Source organism: Oryx dammah, unplaced genomic scaffold (assembly GCF_014754425.2).
Source record: "Oryx dammah isolate SB20612 unplaced genomic scaffold, SCBI_Odam_1.1 HiC_scaffold_2, whole genome shotgun sequence".
NCBI lineage: Eukaryota > Metazoa > Chordata > Mammalia > Artiodactyla > Bovidae > Oryx > Oryx dammah.
Window position 1 is genome coordinate 160,467,181 of NW_024070186.1, and position 20,455 is coordinate 160,487,635.

General features: G+C 47.3%; 1 protein-coding gene across 1 annotated transcript in view; it reads right to left on the reverse strand.

Annotated features, from left to right (window-relative positions):
- The window catches only part of ADCY9 (adenylate cyclase 9), a 105,145-nt gene that overhangs the window by 29,950 nt on the left and 54,740 nt on the right, over positions 1 to 20,455 (reverse strand). Inside the window, exon 2 of the mRNA XM_040255712.1 lies at positions 8,435 to 8,625. Coding sequence (XP_040111646.1) covers positions 8,435 to 8,625 — 191 coding nt within the window. The remainder of the gene's footprint in view (positions 1 to 8,434; positions 8,626 to 20,455) is intronic.

Sequence of the window (20,455 nt, forward strand, 5' to 3'; positions counted from 1 at the left end):
ACTGTATACCTATAATTCTTGCCTGAGGAATCCCAAGGACAGAGGAGGGTGGGTTTGATCCCCTGCCCCCTAGACACACAGCAACTTGAACTATTTGCCTGCTTTGCTTTAACTGGATTAAAACACCTTACATACTGGGTTTTGTCAGGCACACAAATACCCTCTGTGAAACGTTTGCTAGATCATTAAAGCCCTGTCTCTCCCCTTGAGCAGCTGTCGGCATCTCTGACCCCAAGAAGCCCTTGCTGGGGGCTCTGGGGGCACGCCTGAATTGAGCAGCTGACATGGAGGGCAGCCTCTCTGCAGGCGCAGTGGGTCAAAGCCACTGTTCTAATGACAGCAGCTGCCAAGACATGGAGACACCTCAGTGCCTAGCATGTGCCAATGCACCCTGTCAGGTGCTTATCCATGCGACACCCATGATCTCGTGTGCCTGATCTCTGCTAATCCTCCTGTCACTGCTGCGAGGCAGAAGTGACTGGCCACAGTGGGGGGTCAGACCATGGGGCTCCTGACCCCTGACCACCAAGCAGCAGCCTCTCTCTGCCTCTTTTCTTGGCACAAAGGGGACCCAAGAATAACCCTGGCACTTTGATCTCCTCTGCCTTGTTCTCCTGAAGTGACCCGGGCAGTTATAGCCACCTCCTGGCTCTTTTAAGTGGCACCAAGCTTCACCAAGACCAGCCAAGGTCCCCGGGACAAGGGACTGTTCGCACCAAGCAGTGTGCTGGCTGTTGCCCAGGAAACCCAAGCTCCCGTGGAGATGGCCAGGAGCAAGCTCTGCATCTTCCCAGATTACTCCTTGGCCACTCCCATCGGGACAAGAGCTCTGGAGGGAAGATTGTAACTATTTCTCTAACACACTTGGGTGCCTCTGTATTTGTTTTTAACACATTTCACATTTCAACACACACATCTTATATTCTCTTTAGAATGTATGGCACGGAGCTATGAGATAGTTTTTTCTTCAAGACTACTTCTCTTCACAAGATAAAACCAGCTCTAAGCCAATAGCTGTCAGGGAAGGGGAGGGGGACAGGGAGACCTCTCTTCTGAGAATCAAGGAGGAAACATGAGGAAAGTCCTGCTTTGCCTGCTCAGTCTTAGCAAGCCTCCTAGGACCAGGAGAAGTGTCCCTTGCCTCCTAAACTCGAGACGCAGGTAGAACATGGCAGACAGGAGCACGCACGCAACAAGAGCATGCATGACCCACAGGGGCCTGTGCTGAGTCCTCAGAAGCACCTGGGTAACACTGCGATCAGCCCATTTCCCACCCGAGGGCACTGAGGCACAGAGAGAAGGGACCAGCCCAGAGTCACAGGTGTGGACCAAAACCACACATGTGACACCTCTGGGTGAACAGGGGCCACCTGCCACGTGGGACAGAGGCTGCCCAGGCTGCAGCCTGCCACGGGAGGGCCAGGCACCCTCCCCAAGCTAGTGAGTCGACACAGGCATGCACACTCCCAAATGGATGACTGCTGTTAACAAAATCCTAGAGAAAAGAAGAAGCCAAATATTAGAGGAAGACAGAAGCAGTAATTATTACAGAAAATGAAAGGCATCCAGAAGCGGTAAGAACAGCAAGCGGACAGCCTGCAAATACTGGAGGCAAAGTAACAAACAAACGAAAAACACATCTGTAGGAACCAGGCGCAAAACCTCCAAGTCATGGAGTGCAGAACCCTGGAAACCTCCTCAGGTTTCTGAGCCCTAAACGACCACTGAGTTTAATGACCGAGGCTGATAAGGCAAGAAGAGTGTCATTGTGCTATGATAAAGTTCCATCAGAAAGTCAAAGTAAGAAAATATTTGGTATTTGGGGAAATTCCCTACATGTGCAATACTCTACTACCTGATGATGCCAATTGAATGAACTGGACTAACCTTCCCATTTCAATTCACCTGCAGTGTAGTATATAACAATAATACCTATATTTATAACAAAACAATACAAACATAATATTTTATATGTGTATACTTAATGTTTTACTTTGAAACACTTTTAGACTTAAACAGAGTGCGAAAGACAATTCAGAGAGTCCCATACGAAAACCCAAGCTTCACCGAAAGTTAGTATCGTACATGAACTGTGGTCCAGTTATCAAAACTAAGAGCTTAACACTGGCACTGTACCGTTAACCACATTGCAGATTAAAAAAAAAAATACTGATTTGTCAAGATTCATTCCACTATTTGCAACAGATTTGCTTTCACTGTATATATTTTACTTTATTTATTTATTTTGGCCATGGCACGTGGCATGTGGGATCTTTGTTCCCAGACCAGGGATCGACCGTGTGGCTCCAGCCGTGGAGTCCTAACCACTGGGAGTCTTAACCACTGGGCCACCAGGGAAGTCCCTGATGCAGTTTTCATTCAGATGTTCTCTTTCTGTTCCAGGATCCCATGCACATTTAGTCTCCTCCAGTCTGACGCTTTTGATGAGTCCTGGCCCTTGAACTTGGATTTAGCTAATGTTTTCTCAGAAGTTGATGGAGGTTTGGGGTTTGAGGGAAGAATCCCATAGAGGGGATGCACTCTTCTCTGCACATAACATGCGGGGGTGGGGGTTGGTTTCATTCTTCGTGATGCTAACCATCATTGAAGGTGGGCTCTGCTAGATTTCCCACTGCCAAGTTCCTCTTCTTCCCTTTATTTGGTCATTTGTTGGCTGAGCTGCACAGCTTGGGCGATCTCAGTTCCCTGACCAGGAACTAAACCTGGGCCAGGGCAGTGAAAGTGCAGAGCCATAACCACTAGATCACCAGGGAACTCCCTCAATCTCCTTCCCTTTAAAATGAATAACTACCTGAAGGGAGATGCTTGGAGGCTATGCAAATGTCCTATTTGTCCCTAAACTTTTATCCACTTCAGTTAGAACTCACCAATGGATCTTGCCTGAAGCAATTATTACTGTGATGCTCTAAAGCTGATTTTCTTTCTCTCATTCTTTTATAACCTATTAGCTGGAGTTGTTCTACAAGGAAGAGCTATCGATTTATACGTGATGTGCTTCCTCCTAATTGAAGGAAACATGCACATGACTAAAAATATAGATGCAACTTGAAAAGTCCTTTAAAAAAAAAAACTGGCTTTGCATCCACATTTCAGAGCCAGCATTCAGATTACTATGTACTTATTTGTACAGCAGCTTCATGGAGGTACAATTCACATTGTATCTATCCAACTCACCATCTAAGGTATATAATTCATAGTCTTTAGTATAGTCACAGAATTGTGCAACCATCACCACCTGTTAACTCAGACAACTATGGGTTGCCATTTCCTTCTCCAGGGGATCTTCCCAATTCGGGGATTGAACCCAGGTCTCCTGCATTCCAGGCAGACGCTTTAACCTCTGAGCCACCAGGGAAGCCCTTTTACAATAAATATTTAATGTCTAAACTGACATGAGTTCGATCCCTGGTCAGGAAGATCCACTGGAGGAGGAAATGGCACCCACTCCAGTATTCTCACCTGGAGAATCCCATGGACAGAGGATCCTGGTGGGCTACAGCCCATGGGGTTGCAAAGAGTCAGACAGGACTGAGCACTCATGCACAAACCGCACACACAGACAGAGAAAGAGAAAAGTTACTTTTTCCATCTACTGATACAATGAAATAAAGGGCCCTCATGTCCTCAAACTGGATTGGGCCTATTCATAATGACTTCACATATAAATAACAAGGAGATCAAAGAGGTGATCATTTTCTTAGAGTCATTTAAAAAGCCACAGCAACTGAAACAGCAGGGTGGTCCCAGGTGTGTGTGTGCACGCTAAGTCGTTTCAGTCATGTCTGACTGTGCGACCCTGTGGACTGTAGCCCGCCAGGCTCCTCTGTCCAAGGGATTCTCCAGGCCAGTATACTGGATTGGGTTGCCATGGTCTCCTCCAGGGATCTTCCTGACCCAGGGATTGAACCCACATCTCTTGCCTCTCCTGCAAAAGCAGACAGATTCTTTACCACGAGAGCCATATAATATAACCCTTATGAGCTGGAACAGGTCCTCTCTGAATCGCCCCTACGTGGGCAAATCGACACCACTAGCCTCATTACCAACTGCAAACAGGGAAAAAGGCCCCGTGAGCACATGCCCTGTGTTCTGAATAAGGGACTGAGGCAAATGCACGAAGATCAGCCAAGCAGGTACCTCCTGGGGAGGCCTTTCAGAGGCGACGTAAGATGCTCTCACAGCTCAAGGGGCTCAGTGGGTGAGCGCCAGCGCTCTAGGGGACCCCCTTCCCCACAGTATGGGATGCCAGGACCTTCCTGAGCAGCAAGCTCATAGCCAGTCACTCAAGAAGCCAAGGCCTGTGTGTGAAGTGTTCCCTCTGACCTAAAACCTCAGGGCCAAAGCCCTTGACCTCTGACACCACTACTGTTTCTTAGCAGGTCATCACCGTACTCAGACTATTTGATGAAATGTCAGGTGGCAATTCTCCAGCTGTGAACGGGCTGATAACTTACAGACACATGGGGTGCAAGTGACAGGAGCAGAAAACAAGACCTCTGCAGGCATTCGCCTTGGCTCTGCTCAGTTCTGCCCAGGCTTCCAGTGCAGCCCTCAGTCTAGCTCTGCAGAGTTACAGAGCTAGTCCATCATCAAAAAGCTAAAAAAGCCAAAAGGAAGCTATACTTATCTACTTCATGCCAGGCACCATGCTAGGCACTCAGGAGAAACTGAAGTTATGTAACACATGGGCCCTGCGTGCAAAGAGCTCACAGGAAGGTGCATAAGAAATGAAAGCACATATCTCAGGTTGCGTGTGTTATAACCAAGTGGTACAGACTAACTGAGCTAGACTTCAAAGAAAGGGAGGTGGCGTTACTGGCTGGAGGAATCATAGGAAACTAAGGGGGCTGTAGGGCAACAGCAAGAGGGGAGTTTGTGGGGACAAGGAAGCAAGTGCATCACAGGAGAGAGGCATGACAGGACCAGATGCATGGATTCACTCCCCGAGAGTTTATGCAACCCCTTTCCTCTAAATCCTTGGTTCTTTCTTGAAACTGCAGCTGAGTCACTGCAACACCAAGTTTCTCTCCTGAGTTTATGATCAATCTCTCTATCCAAAACCTTATTCCCTTTCCTGTGCCCTCTGACCTCGACGCTGGGCTAACTGAACACGCCTCAGCCAGTGTCAGGAGACTAAGACGGTGTTACCGACAGCATCATCAGCACGTTGAATCGCTGCTGTTGGCATCACCGTCAGGTTGCTTTTTCCAGGGCAAGATGAGCCACAGACTCCAGCCACAGGCCACCAGGGACCCCAGGCCAGAGAATCACGAGCCAGAGCCATCCTGACTCCTAAAACCACAATTAAGAAATGCCACAACACGATGACTAACTTCAGCTTCACTAGTCTTCCCTCTTTAACTCAGAGACCAAGCGGGAGTGGGTCTGAGGCTCATCTCCCACCATATTGCTTGGCAACTGCAGATAAACCCTGACTCTGTTACAGACACAGGAGTCCTTGGGCTTGGTTATAGAACTCCTTCCATTAGACAAGTAGGCCTCCAAAAGGTACAGCTTGAAAGAAGAAATCTGTGGTGAAGAGGCCAGAGAACTCTGCATACCACTTCGCTCTCTGGAGACCTATCCGTGCACGTTACTGCGCTAAGCTCTGAGCAGGCCTAGAGCAAAGAGACACTTTCATTGTCACTTAACCCACACTGACTTGACTGCAGAACGCTTTTCCCATACTTGACACCTATGCCATCCTGAGAAACTACTGCTCAAGGGATCCTACTTGGGGAGACCCTCTCTCTGACAGGCCCCTTCAGCTGGGCAGGGTTTCCCGTGCTGGGCAGGGGTCAGGGAATATAGGGAGATAGAAATGCCCACGGGAGCCAACTCTTGATGGCCAGGGTGGCAGCAGCAACGAAGGGAAAGAAGCCTGTTGACAGAGAGAGTCTGCAGATCCTGGGAAAGGACAGGGAGGAACTTGTCTGTGACCCAGCAAATTAGAAAAGCTCATGGTAGTGTGGATGACACCGGCGACAGGCCAGGCCAGGGACCCACGTGAGGCACTGCCTGCTCACAGGAGGAATCCTCCCAGAGGCCTGGGCCCAGAGAGTGCTTGTGCACTTGTGCCTCGTTCACAGACCCCTACCGCAGGGGAGACCTTGCCTGCCAGATCATAATCGACGTATTCTTTACAGCAAACCTGTTTTCTGCCTTTCAAGTCTAGGATGACAGTTCACAGGGACTCACTCAGGTCTCCGGAGCGTATGACTCTCAGTCGCATGCCCTGGCCCAGCTGACACCCAGGAACCAGGGCCCAGAGCAGGGCTGTGAGGAGGCACCCTGAGTGGCAAATCCTGGCATGGAGACCAGGCCTCCTGTCTCCTCCTGCTCCTGCCACTCCGTGAATCTAGGAACCCTACCTTCAGGGTGTCCTCGTCTCAGGATGGGGATGTCCTGTTCTCCTCCCAAAACTAATTTGAGAGGACACTTCATATGCTCTCATCATCCCCTCTGGGAAGGGGCACAGAGATCCTTCAGGGATCACAAGATTATCTGGAAAACTTACACATGGCAACAAGGTATGCTAAATTGCTTTTGCCTAACCAGACCCAAAATACCTAAGTATATAAGTAGATTTATTTATTTTTTTTTTAATTTATTTATTTATTTTTAATTTTTACTTTACAATTCTGTATTGGTTTTGGCATAGAAGTAGATTTATAACTAGAATAAGAAATGTTGTCGGGAGGACAAAACACCTTCATAAGGCAACTGAGTACAGAATCGCTGTCACTAATGCTGCAGGCATGTGGCACGCTGAGGTCCACGAGGGCCCCGCCTCACAGACACATGCGCACATCATCTTAAGTGGCACACAAATGCAGCGAAGCGTCTACTTCTGGCTTGAGCTGTTTCTCTACTTGGCTATAGCCCAGTTGGAAGCCTGAGGAAACACTTTCTCCTCCAGTAAGAAGGCCAGGCTTGGAAGCCACGTTTTTGTCCCCTGCCTGCTCTTCCCGGCCTGGCATTGCTCAGTGCTGGCCTCTGAGCTGCGAGGTGGCGTGGGAAGGGGGTTCCTCTCTCTGACTCCTGGAAGACAGCCACCCATGCAAAGGAGCTGGCTCCAAAGTGTGCAGGCATTGTGGAAATCTCTGCCACACCCACTGTGACACACCCGCCAGAGAGCGTAGGGGAGAAGCGGGGCTAACACCCTCTCCCCAGCAGGGGTGACTGCACCTTTCCCCTCCTTCTAGGGGCCACGGGGCTAGGCCTAGAGACCGGGGCTGACACCCTGGGAGGAGAGGGTGCTCCTGGCATTCAGTAGGGGGAGGCCAGGGAGGCTGCTCAGCACCACACAGGGCACAGGGCGCCCCCGTACAAAGAGTTCTCCACCCAGAGTGTCGATGGAGTTGAGGCTGAAGCTGATACCAGCGGTATCGAGACTGAGAAACCCTGCACCAAGGAAACAAATGATGCGTGTGCAGTCCACAAACCTGAACACGGGACCCACACGTGGTACCTGGAGGAGAGGCACCACGGAGTCCCACACAGTGAAACAAGTTGGAGACTGCAGCCAAATGCCACACCATGAAACACCAAGACTGCTAGCTTTCAACTGTGTTAATGGACGAGGACACGCGGGAACGTGCTGGTCACAGCCACACTGGCAGGCCATCGTCCTGACCACACATCACAGTGTTATTTGAGAGCACAAAACAGTGAAGTGAAAAGGTGTTAACTGTCTCTTAAAAAAAAAAGAAAGAAACAGTAAATATGTAAACTGTAAAAATAAACAAAAGGTATCAGTGCAGTACTGGAACTACATCAGCTGAGAAACGACTCACATATTAGAGTGATTTTGTAGGCTCAGGATCCATTGTGTTAATTCCTTGGTGGTTTGTTAGGACAGGAATGGGTGTAGCCATGCAACCATCAGGCCATCTCTGTCCCACTGATGAACTACTAGAATGTTCTTGGCGAGCCTGTACTCTTCCAGTGAGCTATACAGCACAGGCTTTACCCACACCAACAAAACTTAATTATATGAAACACTGGATTTCAGGAGACGTATGAATAACTTGAGAAAGTGGTCTCTGAAATAAGATATGAACTAGGCCTCAAAGCAAGACGCCGAGAGAATCACCTTGACTATCATCACGTTTCGTGAGCTTTCAGAAATCCCCCCAAGACATCGTAGCTCATAGAGAAAGGAAATAGTAACTCAAGTTAGAAGCAAGTCTATGTGTAAAAAGAAAATCGTGGTGCGTAAAATATCATAAAAGCAAAGATATTAAAAATGCAAAATGCTGCTAACCTTACACTAAATTTTAAAATGTTAAAAAAAAAAAAAAAGAAAGGGCATTCCAAGTCTCTGCCACAGACCTGAAGGCTGCTTATTACTTCACATGTTCTACTGCAGAATTAATATCATGTTTTAGAAGTAGGAAAAAAAAAAACTAACCTTAAGGTTATCAAAGGTTTTGACAGTCTGCGCCAAGTCACTGACACTCCCTGGCGACGCTGTCCCCTGTCCCCTAGGGCCTGAGGACACCCGCGAGCCGTCAAGGACCTCAAAGCCAGAAAGTAAGGCCTCTGAACAGCTGCAGTGAGACTCCTTCGCTCTCTGACCCGCTATCAGGTATGTCTTCAAACCTATGGATAAAAATTACAGTCAGCACAGGTGACACCAGCGGTGGTTGAAACGCAGGTCCGTCTTGCTCTCTACGCGGGACACTCTCCTGGAAAGTTGAGAGTAAAGTGAAAATGAGAAAAGGTCATATTTTTACTACTGCACCCGTGAGCTTCCCAGAGATGCACAGCCTCACAGAGAACACCCGCCTCCAGGACACACAGTGTCTTCCAGCTGTGTTTCCTCTGAGTGGTGGCAGCTCGTGTCACATTCTGGGGCTGAAATGGGGGTTAAAAGTCCCTCCTTGGAAGGGTCTCGTGGCCTCTTTCTGCCAGGGGCAGAGCCCACTGATGGTGGGCCCTCTACAATTCTGTGGTTTGTTTCTATCTGTATTGTTGCTTTTCACATTGGCCACTCTAGACGTGAGGGTCATTACAGACCGCGTTACCTACATGAGGGACTGCCAACCACTCTGAAGGGGGAGACCAGGATGTGTGCCATCGGGGAACTCAGCGCCCCCTCGATTCACGTTCATCGAGTTTCTACGGGATCCAGACATTCATGGCAGGAACATCAGCATATGTCAAGGTGCCATCTATGTGAATTTTATTCTCTCACCAAATCCTCATTTAAAACAAACAAAAAAAGCTGGTTAAGTGGACACTTAGCCTACAACTTTACAATGCCCACTAAAGGCTGTGGTAGCAGTATACACTCCCCTGGGAAGCCGCTGTGACGGGTGGTGGGCCCTGCTCTGGGTGTGCAGGACTATCTGATGGGAAGGTAACGAGGAACAGCTTTTCCAGATGGGCCCCAAGGGCTTTCTGCAAAAGAAGTAGGCCTGACTGAAAGAAATCCATTGTTAGTCCTTACTGGAATTTGACCCAGACTGTGAATTTATGAAAGGGAGTGACAATATGATTTATTCAATAAATATTTATTTTAGGCCTGGTGTATGCTGTACACAGAGAATAAAATCAGAACAAAGCAGGGTTCCCATCTTAAAGAGTTTAAGCTGCAGCAGAAGGTGGTAAAGAAAAGTCATCATCGAGAGACTCAATCAAGAGGTGGCCAGTGTCTACACTTCTGAATCCATAGTTTCTCACAATCAATTCATATTTAATAAATACTCTAAAATTAATCAAATGACCCTGGACTACTTCCTCAATAATCCTTAACCATTTTATAGCTAAACCGTCTTGTCACTTCACCTTTCTTTCTCTCTCTCCCTCCTTGTAAAGTACCGTATGGTGTACATTTTTTTCATGTATGTTTTTAAGTCAACTATTCTGAGAATCTGTCGACGACACCTAAAGACACCCAGGAGTGCAGCCAACTCAGAGGTGGGACTCCAAAGACTGAGATAAATAATTTAAGATACTGACTGACTCCAAGGAGAGTGTTAAATGCTCACTCTTAACCTGAGGTCCTGAACATCCATGTATTTTTTCCAAAACAAATATACACCCCAAATATGTACAGGATTAGTCACAGTCCTGACTGACTGCGCATAAACTAGAGAGGGAACGTTAACTAGAATACCTCTGCCCGGGGATGCAGGGCACAGTGCCAGCTCCACAGCGCGAGCTCTGACGCCTGCCTTGGGGGGACACCCCTGAGGCTTGTTGCTGTTCTTGCTCTGAACTGTAGCTGCCGAGCTGCCACTCACCGAGCAAACGTGTATCAGGAGCCTCTGTTTACGACGCACTGTGATCATGCTGGGGGGACAAGTGTGAACACAGCGGCCATGGCCCTCCCCACACAGCGCGGCTCTGCAGGGGGACCTCAGCAGTGGGTCCAGGCCCAGGAGGCACAGGACAGGGTGCACCTTGCAAAGACTCAGTGGCTCAGGGAGCCTCCTGGGTGACGTCTCCTCCACACTGAGGAAGACACGATCAAGAGAGGCCAGCCCCGTGAGAGCCACCAGGACCAGGGGCTGGGGCAGCCGTGGTCAGGCCATGGGTGTTGACAGAAAAACTGGGGAAGTGGCCTCCAGAAAGGGAGTGTTTGGCGGGCAGAGTCGGGGGTGGAGGTTGAGTGTCACGTGGCTGGAACAGAGGACATGCCGGGGAGAGGGGTGGTCACAGAGGCGCTGGAGTACATGCCCTGTGCTGGGCAGGCCAACTCCAGGAACCTTCATGCTGGGGCCATGGGGAGAAGGTGGAAGAAGTGGGCAGGAGGCTGAGGAAAAACCGGGGAGCCCTGGGAACACTGGCCCCAAGTGGGTGCGGAGGGACTCGGGACAAGGGAGGTGGGAGACAACGGCGGGGGCAGAAACCTGCTCCCCCGAGTGTGGGGCAGCAGGCAAGGCTTCACGGCCAGTAGGTGGGACGGGTAAGGGCACGTGGCTTCCAAGGGCGGGCGAGCCCAGGGCTTCAGGCTCCGTCATGTGTGACAGAGTGAGGCTCTTCATGGCTCTGCGTCCCGCTGAGAACAGGACTCACCCCACAGGGCTGACTGGAGGATTAAATGATTAGCACATGTGTGGCCTTCACAGCAGCGCCTGGCACATGGCAAAAAGTCAGTAACGTTAGCTACTACTATCAACCAGTGTGTTTGGCCTGCTTATCGCTGGGAGTCTTTTTTTACGCTCCTTCTGTGTACAAAAGCATTTGGAGGACTGTTAAATCAATAACTGCTCCGAATTTGCTCCTAACTAGAATTTTCCTCTGGTGAGCCCCTAGGGACCAACTTGTATTAGTAACACAGCAGTGCTAGTATGCCAAAGGTCAGACACATGGATGTGTGAGCAAATCGGTGACCAAGTTAAGCAACTTTCAATTTATGCTTCAATATGAAAAGTTTAAGTTTAAAGTGTAACTTTCTGCTGAAACTGGAGTGGCAACAGTGTGATACAGCCAGGCCCGATGTGAACTATCCCAAGGAAGGTACTTGGGCCAGGTGACTGGGCTGCAGCCCCTTTAAAGTCTTCAGTCAGGAGAGGTCATAAGACATAAGGATTTAATGAGTAACCACACAGAGAGAACCAGGGGTCCAAGTTCGTTAGGACGGCTCTCTTTGAGCGGAAGGTCAAAATAAGGCGGCTAAATTATTTATTTTCTTACGTACAGTGTAAACAGGAGAACAATTAATAAGATTTCTTATATTCTTTCCTGGTAATTGACTTTGAACCTCACCAGCGTGGATGCCTTCCATTGGCTTAATTTCACAGCAGCTAGAGAAGGTACCCGGAGCTTCCGACAGGCAGAAGTGCCCTCTGTGGCTGCATGTGCTCAAGAGGCTGACGTGGTCAACAGCCTTAACTATAGCATCAATTCTTTGAGGAGAAAACCTAAGCCTTGCACACAACTCATGTCTAGTTTTCGTGAGCTGAGTTTAATTTGAGTGAGTGCCAAAGTTCATTTTGGAAAAGAAAGACGATTTTGGTCTCTTTATTTCTCTTTTTCTGCAGGACTTTTGCTCTGGAAGGCGATATCCCAACCCAAGAACCAAGGACAGGAGCATCAACCCAGAAGAAAAGAGGAGACTAATCAGGAAGGAAGGAATGCCTGGAAGCATGACCTTGGGAGTTAGAGGCGTGACACAGCAGATGCCTGGGAGCTTAAAACAATAAATATAAGGGGAGGCCATCAGCTTGGGCTAATTCACAACCAGTCTAAAAACTCACTTCACTTTGTAACAAATTTCTCCTAACTAGGTCTGTGATGACCAAGTAGCACGAGCATTATTTAAACTAAAATGCAGTCAGTCAACACAGAAAATAAAGATTAAAAGTGTTCAGCCTTAATCTACCAAATAACCAGGGCCTACAAAATTATAGATATTTCATAACTATCTATTGCTTCTGCTTAAGACCAAAAGTTTTGGTGAGGAAAAAAAATTTTTTTTTCCATCTTGTTAACATCAAAACATTGTGGATGGGCCTAAGCCCTCTCTACTCCTACATGAAACAATTAATTAATTGCAAGGAGGTGATTCATCTTGATTGTTGCAACACTTGACAATAAATCACAAGTTCTCAAGATAGCAAATGGCTGTGGGTGAAACTTACCCTCTTCTTAAAAATTGAAGTGATGGGCACTGTGCCTACGTGGCTTGATCCTGACTACACATGTAGCCCAATCCGCAAACTCTTACAAGAACACACATGTGCACACACTTGCCCCATACCTGCTCCTGTGGCTGGCACCCCCTGTGCCAGCCTTCCTTGTTTTCGCAGGAATGGGTACATGTAACGGCCAAAGGTGAGTGACCGGGCAATCACCTGGTGACCACGTTCCCATGAGCTGTCTTCTGAACTTTCCTACTTGGCAAGAGGAAGTGCTACCCTGCTCAGTGCTAGAAACCAGCACAGGGAGAGGCCAATGTAACCACCTTCAAAGACCCACTCCCTCCACCTCTAAGAAGCTCCCGAATTAGGGTTTAATACTACAGGTCTTCAAAAGCTACAAAATTACTTCTTTGAAAGACAGCATTTGGCTCTTTATGGAAACAGTCTGCTGGGTAGTAACCATCTCTTTCATTCATTGGCTCATTCTCACATTCACTTACCCAGCAAACAAAATATTTATTGAGTAACCTACTGAGGGCAGGGACCTGGGCTGAGTGTTGAAAGAAATGGATAAGAAAAAGGACTGCTCCAGTGTTCGCAATGGTGATGAAAACCATGACCTAAAATGGAAATACAAGTCACCTAATGATGACCCACTTCACAAGGCTGATGTGAGGATTAAAGGAGTCAGTGCTTCCCCTCGGGGCAGCTCCAGGAACACTCAAGAGGAAGTCAGAGTGGACCGAGGAAGGGCATGCAGTAATGCTCACGAAGAGTTAAATGGGAGGACGGGAAGCTGGTGGTAAGGGGGTGAGGGGGAGGACAGAGACTACTGACAAGAGAGAATCACATGAAGTCAAGTCTGTGCCGGCAGGAGGTTCACCAGTGACAAAAGGCATATTTACCGTTAGAAAACAAAAGGAAAGTGAGGGTCTATGATAACTATTCTGGAATACTACATATGACAGAATTTAACAATCAGAAGCAACTACGAAACAAGATAGCTAGAAGGAAAGGTGTCGGGAACTAAGACGAACTGACAGCTAATGAACTGTTATTCACCTAACGGTGACCCTGAGTGGCCATCAGACATAGGCGAGCATGTCGGGTCACGTCTGTGGCAGTTACAGGAGACACAGATTGTACTCTTCCCCCTGGAGACCTGAGAAATACTAGCTAATTTTAAGATTTTAACTTAATAGTTAAACTACTAGTTTAAAAATTAATTTTAAGAGTTGCAGATTTGCACACAGAACACAGACAATGGAAGATAAGTTCTAGAAAATAAATAGAGATTTAATTTAAGATCTGGGAATAAGCTAAATAATTGAAAAATAAAACCCCAAAAGGGGAACATATTGAAATGGAAATAAAGCTATAGGACACTAAGCGAAAGAAGCTAGACACAAAAGGCCGTGTCTGACACAGTCCCACTGATGTGAAGTGCCCAGAATAGGCAAAGCCACAGAAAGCAGCCTAGTGGTGGCCAGAGGTCTGGGGGTTGAGGGATGGGGAATGACTGTTAATGGGCCAGGGTTCCTTTTGGGAGAAATGATGAAAATATTCTAAAGTTAGATGGTGGTGACGGTTGCCCTGTATACTTTGGAAGTGTGTACTGTACAGTATGTTAATTACACCTCAATGAGGTTGCTTCTTTTTTAAAAAACAAAACCTACACAAACATTAAGATGCAACAGTCCTGAGATTTGAAGGAGAAATAAAAAAAAAAAAAAAGTCAGTAAGAAATACACTGTCCTTGGGAATTCAAGGTAAAGGAGCGGGCAGTAGCAGGTGAAAGAAAAATATTACAAAGAAAGGCTTGGAAGTAGATAACACAGTAGAGCTAGGGTGGAAAAACATATAAATAAGAAATAAGGCTAAACAGCCTTGAAGAACTAAAAATTCAACATGGCAAGAGTTCAGAAGTCTAGGAGAGATTAAACAAAACACAACAGAAGTTTGACCTTCACAAGATATCTCCAAGAATCAGCAAATTTGCAACACTCACTGCTACAGGCCAGTCCAGAAGAGCTGGGCTGACATTCAGGTTGTCTTCCTAGATCACTGACGCAACACCCCCCAGACGACAAGTGCTCACCGCGTTGCACAGCAAGCCTGCCTGAGCAGCGGGGCCACAGCCTCGCCACGCTGTGGCAGATGGCGGGGCTCTGCCAGCCCCCCAGCACTGCCGCTCCCCTCTCACCCACCAGGACCTTCATCTGCAGAGGCAGGGGAGCCACCACTGAGACATTTCCTGGGAGCATCTACAGCTGGGAGGGAAGGCAACGGAAGGTGACAGCTTCACCCTCCCTCACCTGGAGACTTCATCTTATGCAAAAACAAAACCCCACAGTTCTTCCCACTCCTGACTAGCCTTTCCTAGGAGTGATGGCGCGGGCCGTCTCCACCTGTTCCTTCGTGGGAATGTTTATGCAGCCTCTGGCAGCCTCCAGATCACACTTCCAGCACAGTCACACGCCTGCTGCAAATGTCCTCACTTTCCAAGTCAACCAGTTTTCAGGTCACATCAAAGTTTTCTCTCTTTCGATGAGTGTTTCGCATACCAGCTGGAATGCCGCCAGAAACGGTTTCCCAGATGGCATTTTCTTGCCAGAGGCAGACTTGCGCAAGCCCAGAACTGGGAAACCCCAATCTCTACTTCCCGATCAGGAAGCAATATCGTCTTGGACATCTCCGGCTTCTCTAATTTCACTTCAGCACTAGAGGTGGTCTTCCTTTCTTAGATCTTTCTCAGCTGTGTTTGTGTGGTCTGTTCTTGATAACCTGAAAAGTATTGCTGGGCAACAGAAGAGAGGTCGAGAGCACACCCCTCCACGGGGTGGAGGATCCCCGGCCAGGGGTTCCTTCTCCCATGCTAGCCTCCCACTATAATTCCTGCCTCAGGAAAATCACTCTGTAGACTCTCCCAGAGGCAAACTGGAAGTGAAACCAAGGCAGGGAGTAGTAAGTGCCCACCTGTGAGAAGAGGTCAAGGGACATCGCAGGGCGCACATGGACACGCAGAGATGCGACCTACATAAAAATGTGGCCTGGCACTGCAGCAAACAACCTCTCATGCCCAAGAAGGGTGGATGAACCTTGACAAGTCCCCTCGTCTAAGGGTGGAGAGTGGGGCTTTACTAAAGGAGAGGCAGACCCGGGCAAAAGGCCAGGGGCTCAGACTTCCTGGGGAGCAGGGGCAGACACTCCAGCAAGCAGGTCCCTATGCTGTAGAGGCGCTGGCCCAAAGTCCCACAGCTGAGTGCCTGGACAAGAGGAGGCATGAAGAGCAGCTGGCGTCACAAGAAAGAAAAATGTGTTATTCCCAACAACACCAAAAAATGGGCTTTCTGGGTAGCTCGGTGGTAAGGAATCCACCTGCCAATGCAGGAGACACATGTTCAAGCCCTGGGTTGGGGAGATCCTCCGGAGAAGGAAAGGGCAACCCACTCCAGTTTCCTGCCTGGGAAATCCCATGAACAGAGAGAGTCTGGTGGGCTACAATCTGTGGAGTCACAACGAGTCAAACATGAAACTAACAGCTAAATCACTATGTTAAAAATACAGAAATACAGTTTGAGGAGCTAATGTAAACTGTGGTGACCACAGCTCACAATACAATATTATATAATTGAAATCTACTAAGTGATAGAACGTAAACGTTCTCTTACACACAAACACAAAAGATAAATACATGAGATGATGAACGTGCTAATTAACTAGACAGGGGAATCCTTTCACAACATATTCATATATCAAATCACAATTTATACTTTACATATCTTACAATTTTATTTGTCAATTATACCTCAATAAAGCTGAAAAAAATTTAAGGAAAGAAAAACACACAGAAATGTACCAAAATATTCATAGGGCAACAGAACTATGGAAAACACTCTCCCTATTAGATTTTTTCTTATTTACTTATGTTTTAAATAAGCACCAGGTTTTGAGTTTATGATAAAATTTCTCAGACATAGAAACATATAAGGAAAAGCAGGCTGATGACTTGCAGTCCCTCCAGTCCAAGGAGCACAGGATTGTCTGCAGCATCCAGGTTCCCTGCAGACCTTCCCCACCTGATTCCTCCCCGCAGCAGAGCACAGAACCATCCTGAACGCCACGGTCAGGGGCTCCTCCCCAAGTGTTTCTTTAGGTTTTCACTAAGTACATATGTAATGCTAACAATACTCAGCGTTAATGTATTTTTTTTTTGCCTTCACCTAAATGATATTATTTTACAAGTATTCTTCTAAAAGTTGCCTTTTTTTTTTTTTTGGTGCAGCAATATGTTTGAGAGTCATCCATACAGATACATGTGATCCACATTCATTTATTTTCAATACTATGAAATGTCCCACTGGATAAATACATCATTATTCAATAAAGAAAACCTCTAAGTATTACATTAACACCAATGATAAATCCTGTGTTCTGTTAAAAATAAGAGAAATATGATAAATCAATAAAGACATATTGAATGCAAAAATGCCACTGATTCAAAGAATGGGTCATAAATATACATTTAAGAAAGAAATGGAACTTGTGAAAAGAAATGGAACTAGTTAAAAGAAAAAAAAAAATCAGGAGAGGAACTCAAGAATGGAAGTTGCCCCCCAAAACTCAAAGAAATCCAACTCAGCTAAGATGGCAAGCCAGGCACCACAAAACCATACTGAAACAGAAAAAACAAACTAGAGAAATGAGAGGAACACAGAGCGCCTCAGACTGTGACTTACGGAGGCTGAGAGGTGACAACTCCGTTTCCCTGGTTCAGAGACCCCCTGGGACTGCTACAGAGTTAGGTCGTGTGCCTTCCACTCTTCAGCCACACACAGCTGGGCTGGGAGGAACAGGAGGAAAAAGTCCCGGAAAACTGAAGAGGCTTTCAAGGGGTTGATGAGATAATACAGGAAGAGCACTACTGGGGTGAGAAGGTACCCCTGGCAGTCCAAGAGAACAGTCTTTGACAAAGGAAATGTCCTACAGCCATCGGTTCAGCAGTCATAAGCCACCAAGCACTCAAAATGTGGCTGTATGAGTGAAAAACTAAATTTCTAATGTTCTCTCATTATAAATTATAGACAGCTACATGTGGTTCGCTGCTACCACACTGAACAGTGAAGATCTAGATGCTTCCTTATTAGAGAAGCAGAATGAACTGGCAACAGAAAACTCCTTATCTTTATTAACTAGAGAAGAAGTATAAGATTAAAAAAAAAAATGGCTAGAGAAAAGAGGAAAACTAAATGTGAAACCAGTATGAACTTTTTTATAGATGACATTTAGTAGCAAAGACAAGGGGCACATTACCTTCCACCCTAAGAGCAGCAAAGGCAAACTGGAAAAGCACGGTAGAAACAGACACATATAGAAACAGAAATTGAAAGCAAACAAAATGGGAGGCAATCTTTAAGAATAAGGAAACAGGAGAGCTTGGAAATTTACTTCAGGATTCCTAAAAGCAGTTTGTAAAACTAACACTGAGCTCGGTGATCTTTCACACTCATTAAAAGCAACACATGTAGTAAAACACGCCCCTGAACAAATGACCATCCGGCGGGGGGTGGCTTCTCTGACTGCACCGGCCTGAATGTTGAATTAGGCACGCGGCCATGTTGCTAATGAGTTTGTCACAAGTGGCCAAGGCCAGGCCGGAGAAGGCGTCTCGTGAGCCGTGTTGCTGACCGGCCCCTGCAATCCCAGGCAACTTGTAAAGCAGGTAAACTGACACTGGTCACCTCGGCCAACCTCCCCTCTTTCTTTTCCTGCCGGGTCCCCTCCGTCCTGTCACCTTCTGTCCGAATGTTCACTGGCATCCAAGGGATCAAGGGTCCCAGGGGGCCATGACATCACCTGTGACGGGAGGGCGGGGTGAGCCCCGGGGACCCCACCCTTGCCTCTGCTCTCACAAGGCAGCTGCCCACAGTGATCAAGAAACTCACCCCTGCAGCTGGCTGACCTGCATGGTGTGCCTTCCTGGTGCAAACTTGGTGACAATATCTGGTCCCCCGTCACAGCCCAGAAACTCTGGGGACTCCAACAGTCAGGCTCAGATTCTGCCAGGCACCGCGGGAAGGGACCTCCACGCCAAGGGCAAATCCCAGGTCCCAGCATAAAGCTGAGCTTCATCTGGAATCATCATGAAACACAGCAATCCCACTGGATCCTCTGAAATACTTTAAGTTCCCTGAGGACCCATACTGACACCTTCCAGAGACCAGATGGTTCTCAATCCGATCCACCCCAATGGCCTGTGTTATCCCATTTTTACTATATACTTCCTTTGCAGTGTCCTCTTTACCTTCCTGAATAAAATTAAATTCATGGACAATATGCAACCTTCACCATCGAGATCGTCAGCCACACTTCTACCCATCTCCCACCACATGCCCTTGTGTCAAGCCACCTTGGGACACAGCAGGGGGTGTCCAGGAAAGTGGGTGCCAGGCCACAGCAGGGCCCCTGCCCCAAAAGCTGCCAGAAGTCCTGCAGTTCTTTTCCCAAACCTCCCCCTGCCAAGACAGAACCAGCTGAAGGGATATTTAAAAATACTGAAAAATTCCACAATGCTGCATATGCATCTATTACATCATTGTACATATAATGTGTGTGTGTGTGCATGTACGTGCGTATCTGCAGCAATTTTAAAAGGAAAAGATTCTGAACTTATCCTCCTCACTCTGTCAGCAAATAATGAGCTCCTGAGATCTGCCAAGCATGAGGCAAGGCCCACGACAAAGGCTCTTAATACCGTACATGGCCTCTCCCTTACTCATCTGAAGACTGACAGCACTGGCCTGGAGGCCTGGCACACGCGGCATCCAAATGCGGCAGGAGCTGACCGCACCCCTGCAGTAGTGGTTCATTTACATGGCATGAAAATCAAGCGGGGACAGAACAAAGCACTGAAAGTACTGTACTTGCTCTGAACAGGAACAAGAAGCCACTTGTCTACTGATTCTATCTGACCACCCACTATATGCCAGGCGAACGCTAATGACAAAACTGCGTGCAGGAGAGACCATTGTCCCTGACCCCCTGGATCTGGGAGTGAAGGATAAACAATCAGCTGCTCCTCACTCGAGCAGGGTAAGGGAGGAGTGTGGCCTGGGTGAGGCTGGACCCGCAGGCAGGGCTGGACCCAATGGGCCCACCCTGAGTCAGCGTATGGAGACCTTGGCGGAGTTTTAAGTGCGGATGCACACAGCCCAGTTTTCCCTGTTTTTATTTTCATTTTAATTTTTAAAAACTTTTAGTTTGAAGTAATTTTAGACAATACAGAAAAGTTACAAAAAGAACTAGGAGTTCCCTTTTATTCCTCACCCCTCTTGTCCCGGTGTTACTGTCTTATTGTACAACATCAAACATAGAACAAGAGGAGGGAGGTGGGAGAGGGGTCCAGGACTGGGAGACACATGAATACCAATGGCCAATTCATGTCGATGTATGGCAAAAACCATCACAATATTGCAAAGTAATTATCCTCCAATTAAAATAAATTAATTTTTAAAAATACAGACCAATAGAGATTTCCCTGGTGGTCCAGTGGCTAAGACTCTGAGCTCCCAGTGCAGGGGCCTGGGTTCAATTCCTGGTCAGGGAACTAGATCCCACATGCCACAGTGAAGATCGAAGATCTTGTGTGCCATAACCCAGGGGAGCCAAATAAATAAAGAAATAAAAATTAAAAAAAAATACAGACCAATAATCAAGAAAAGGAAATCAACATTGCTATAATATTGCTAACTGGACTACGGACTTTATTCAAATGAAATGTCACCAATGCTCGATCTGATTTTTGCTCCAAGAGCCTACCCAGATCCTGGCTGGCTGGGACG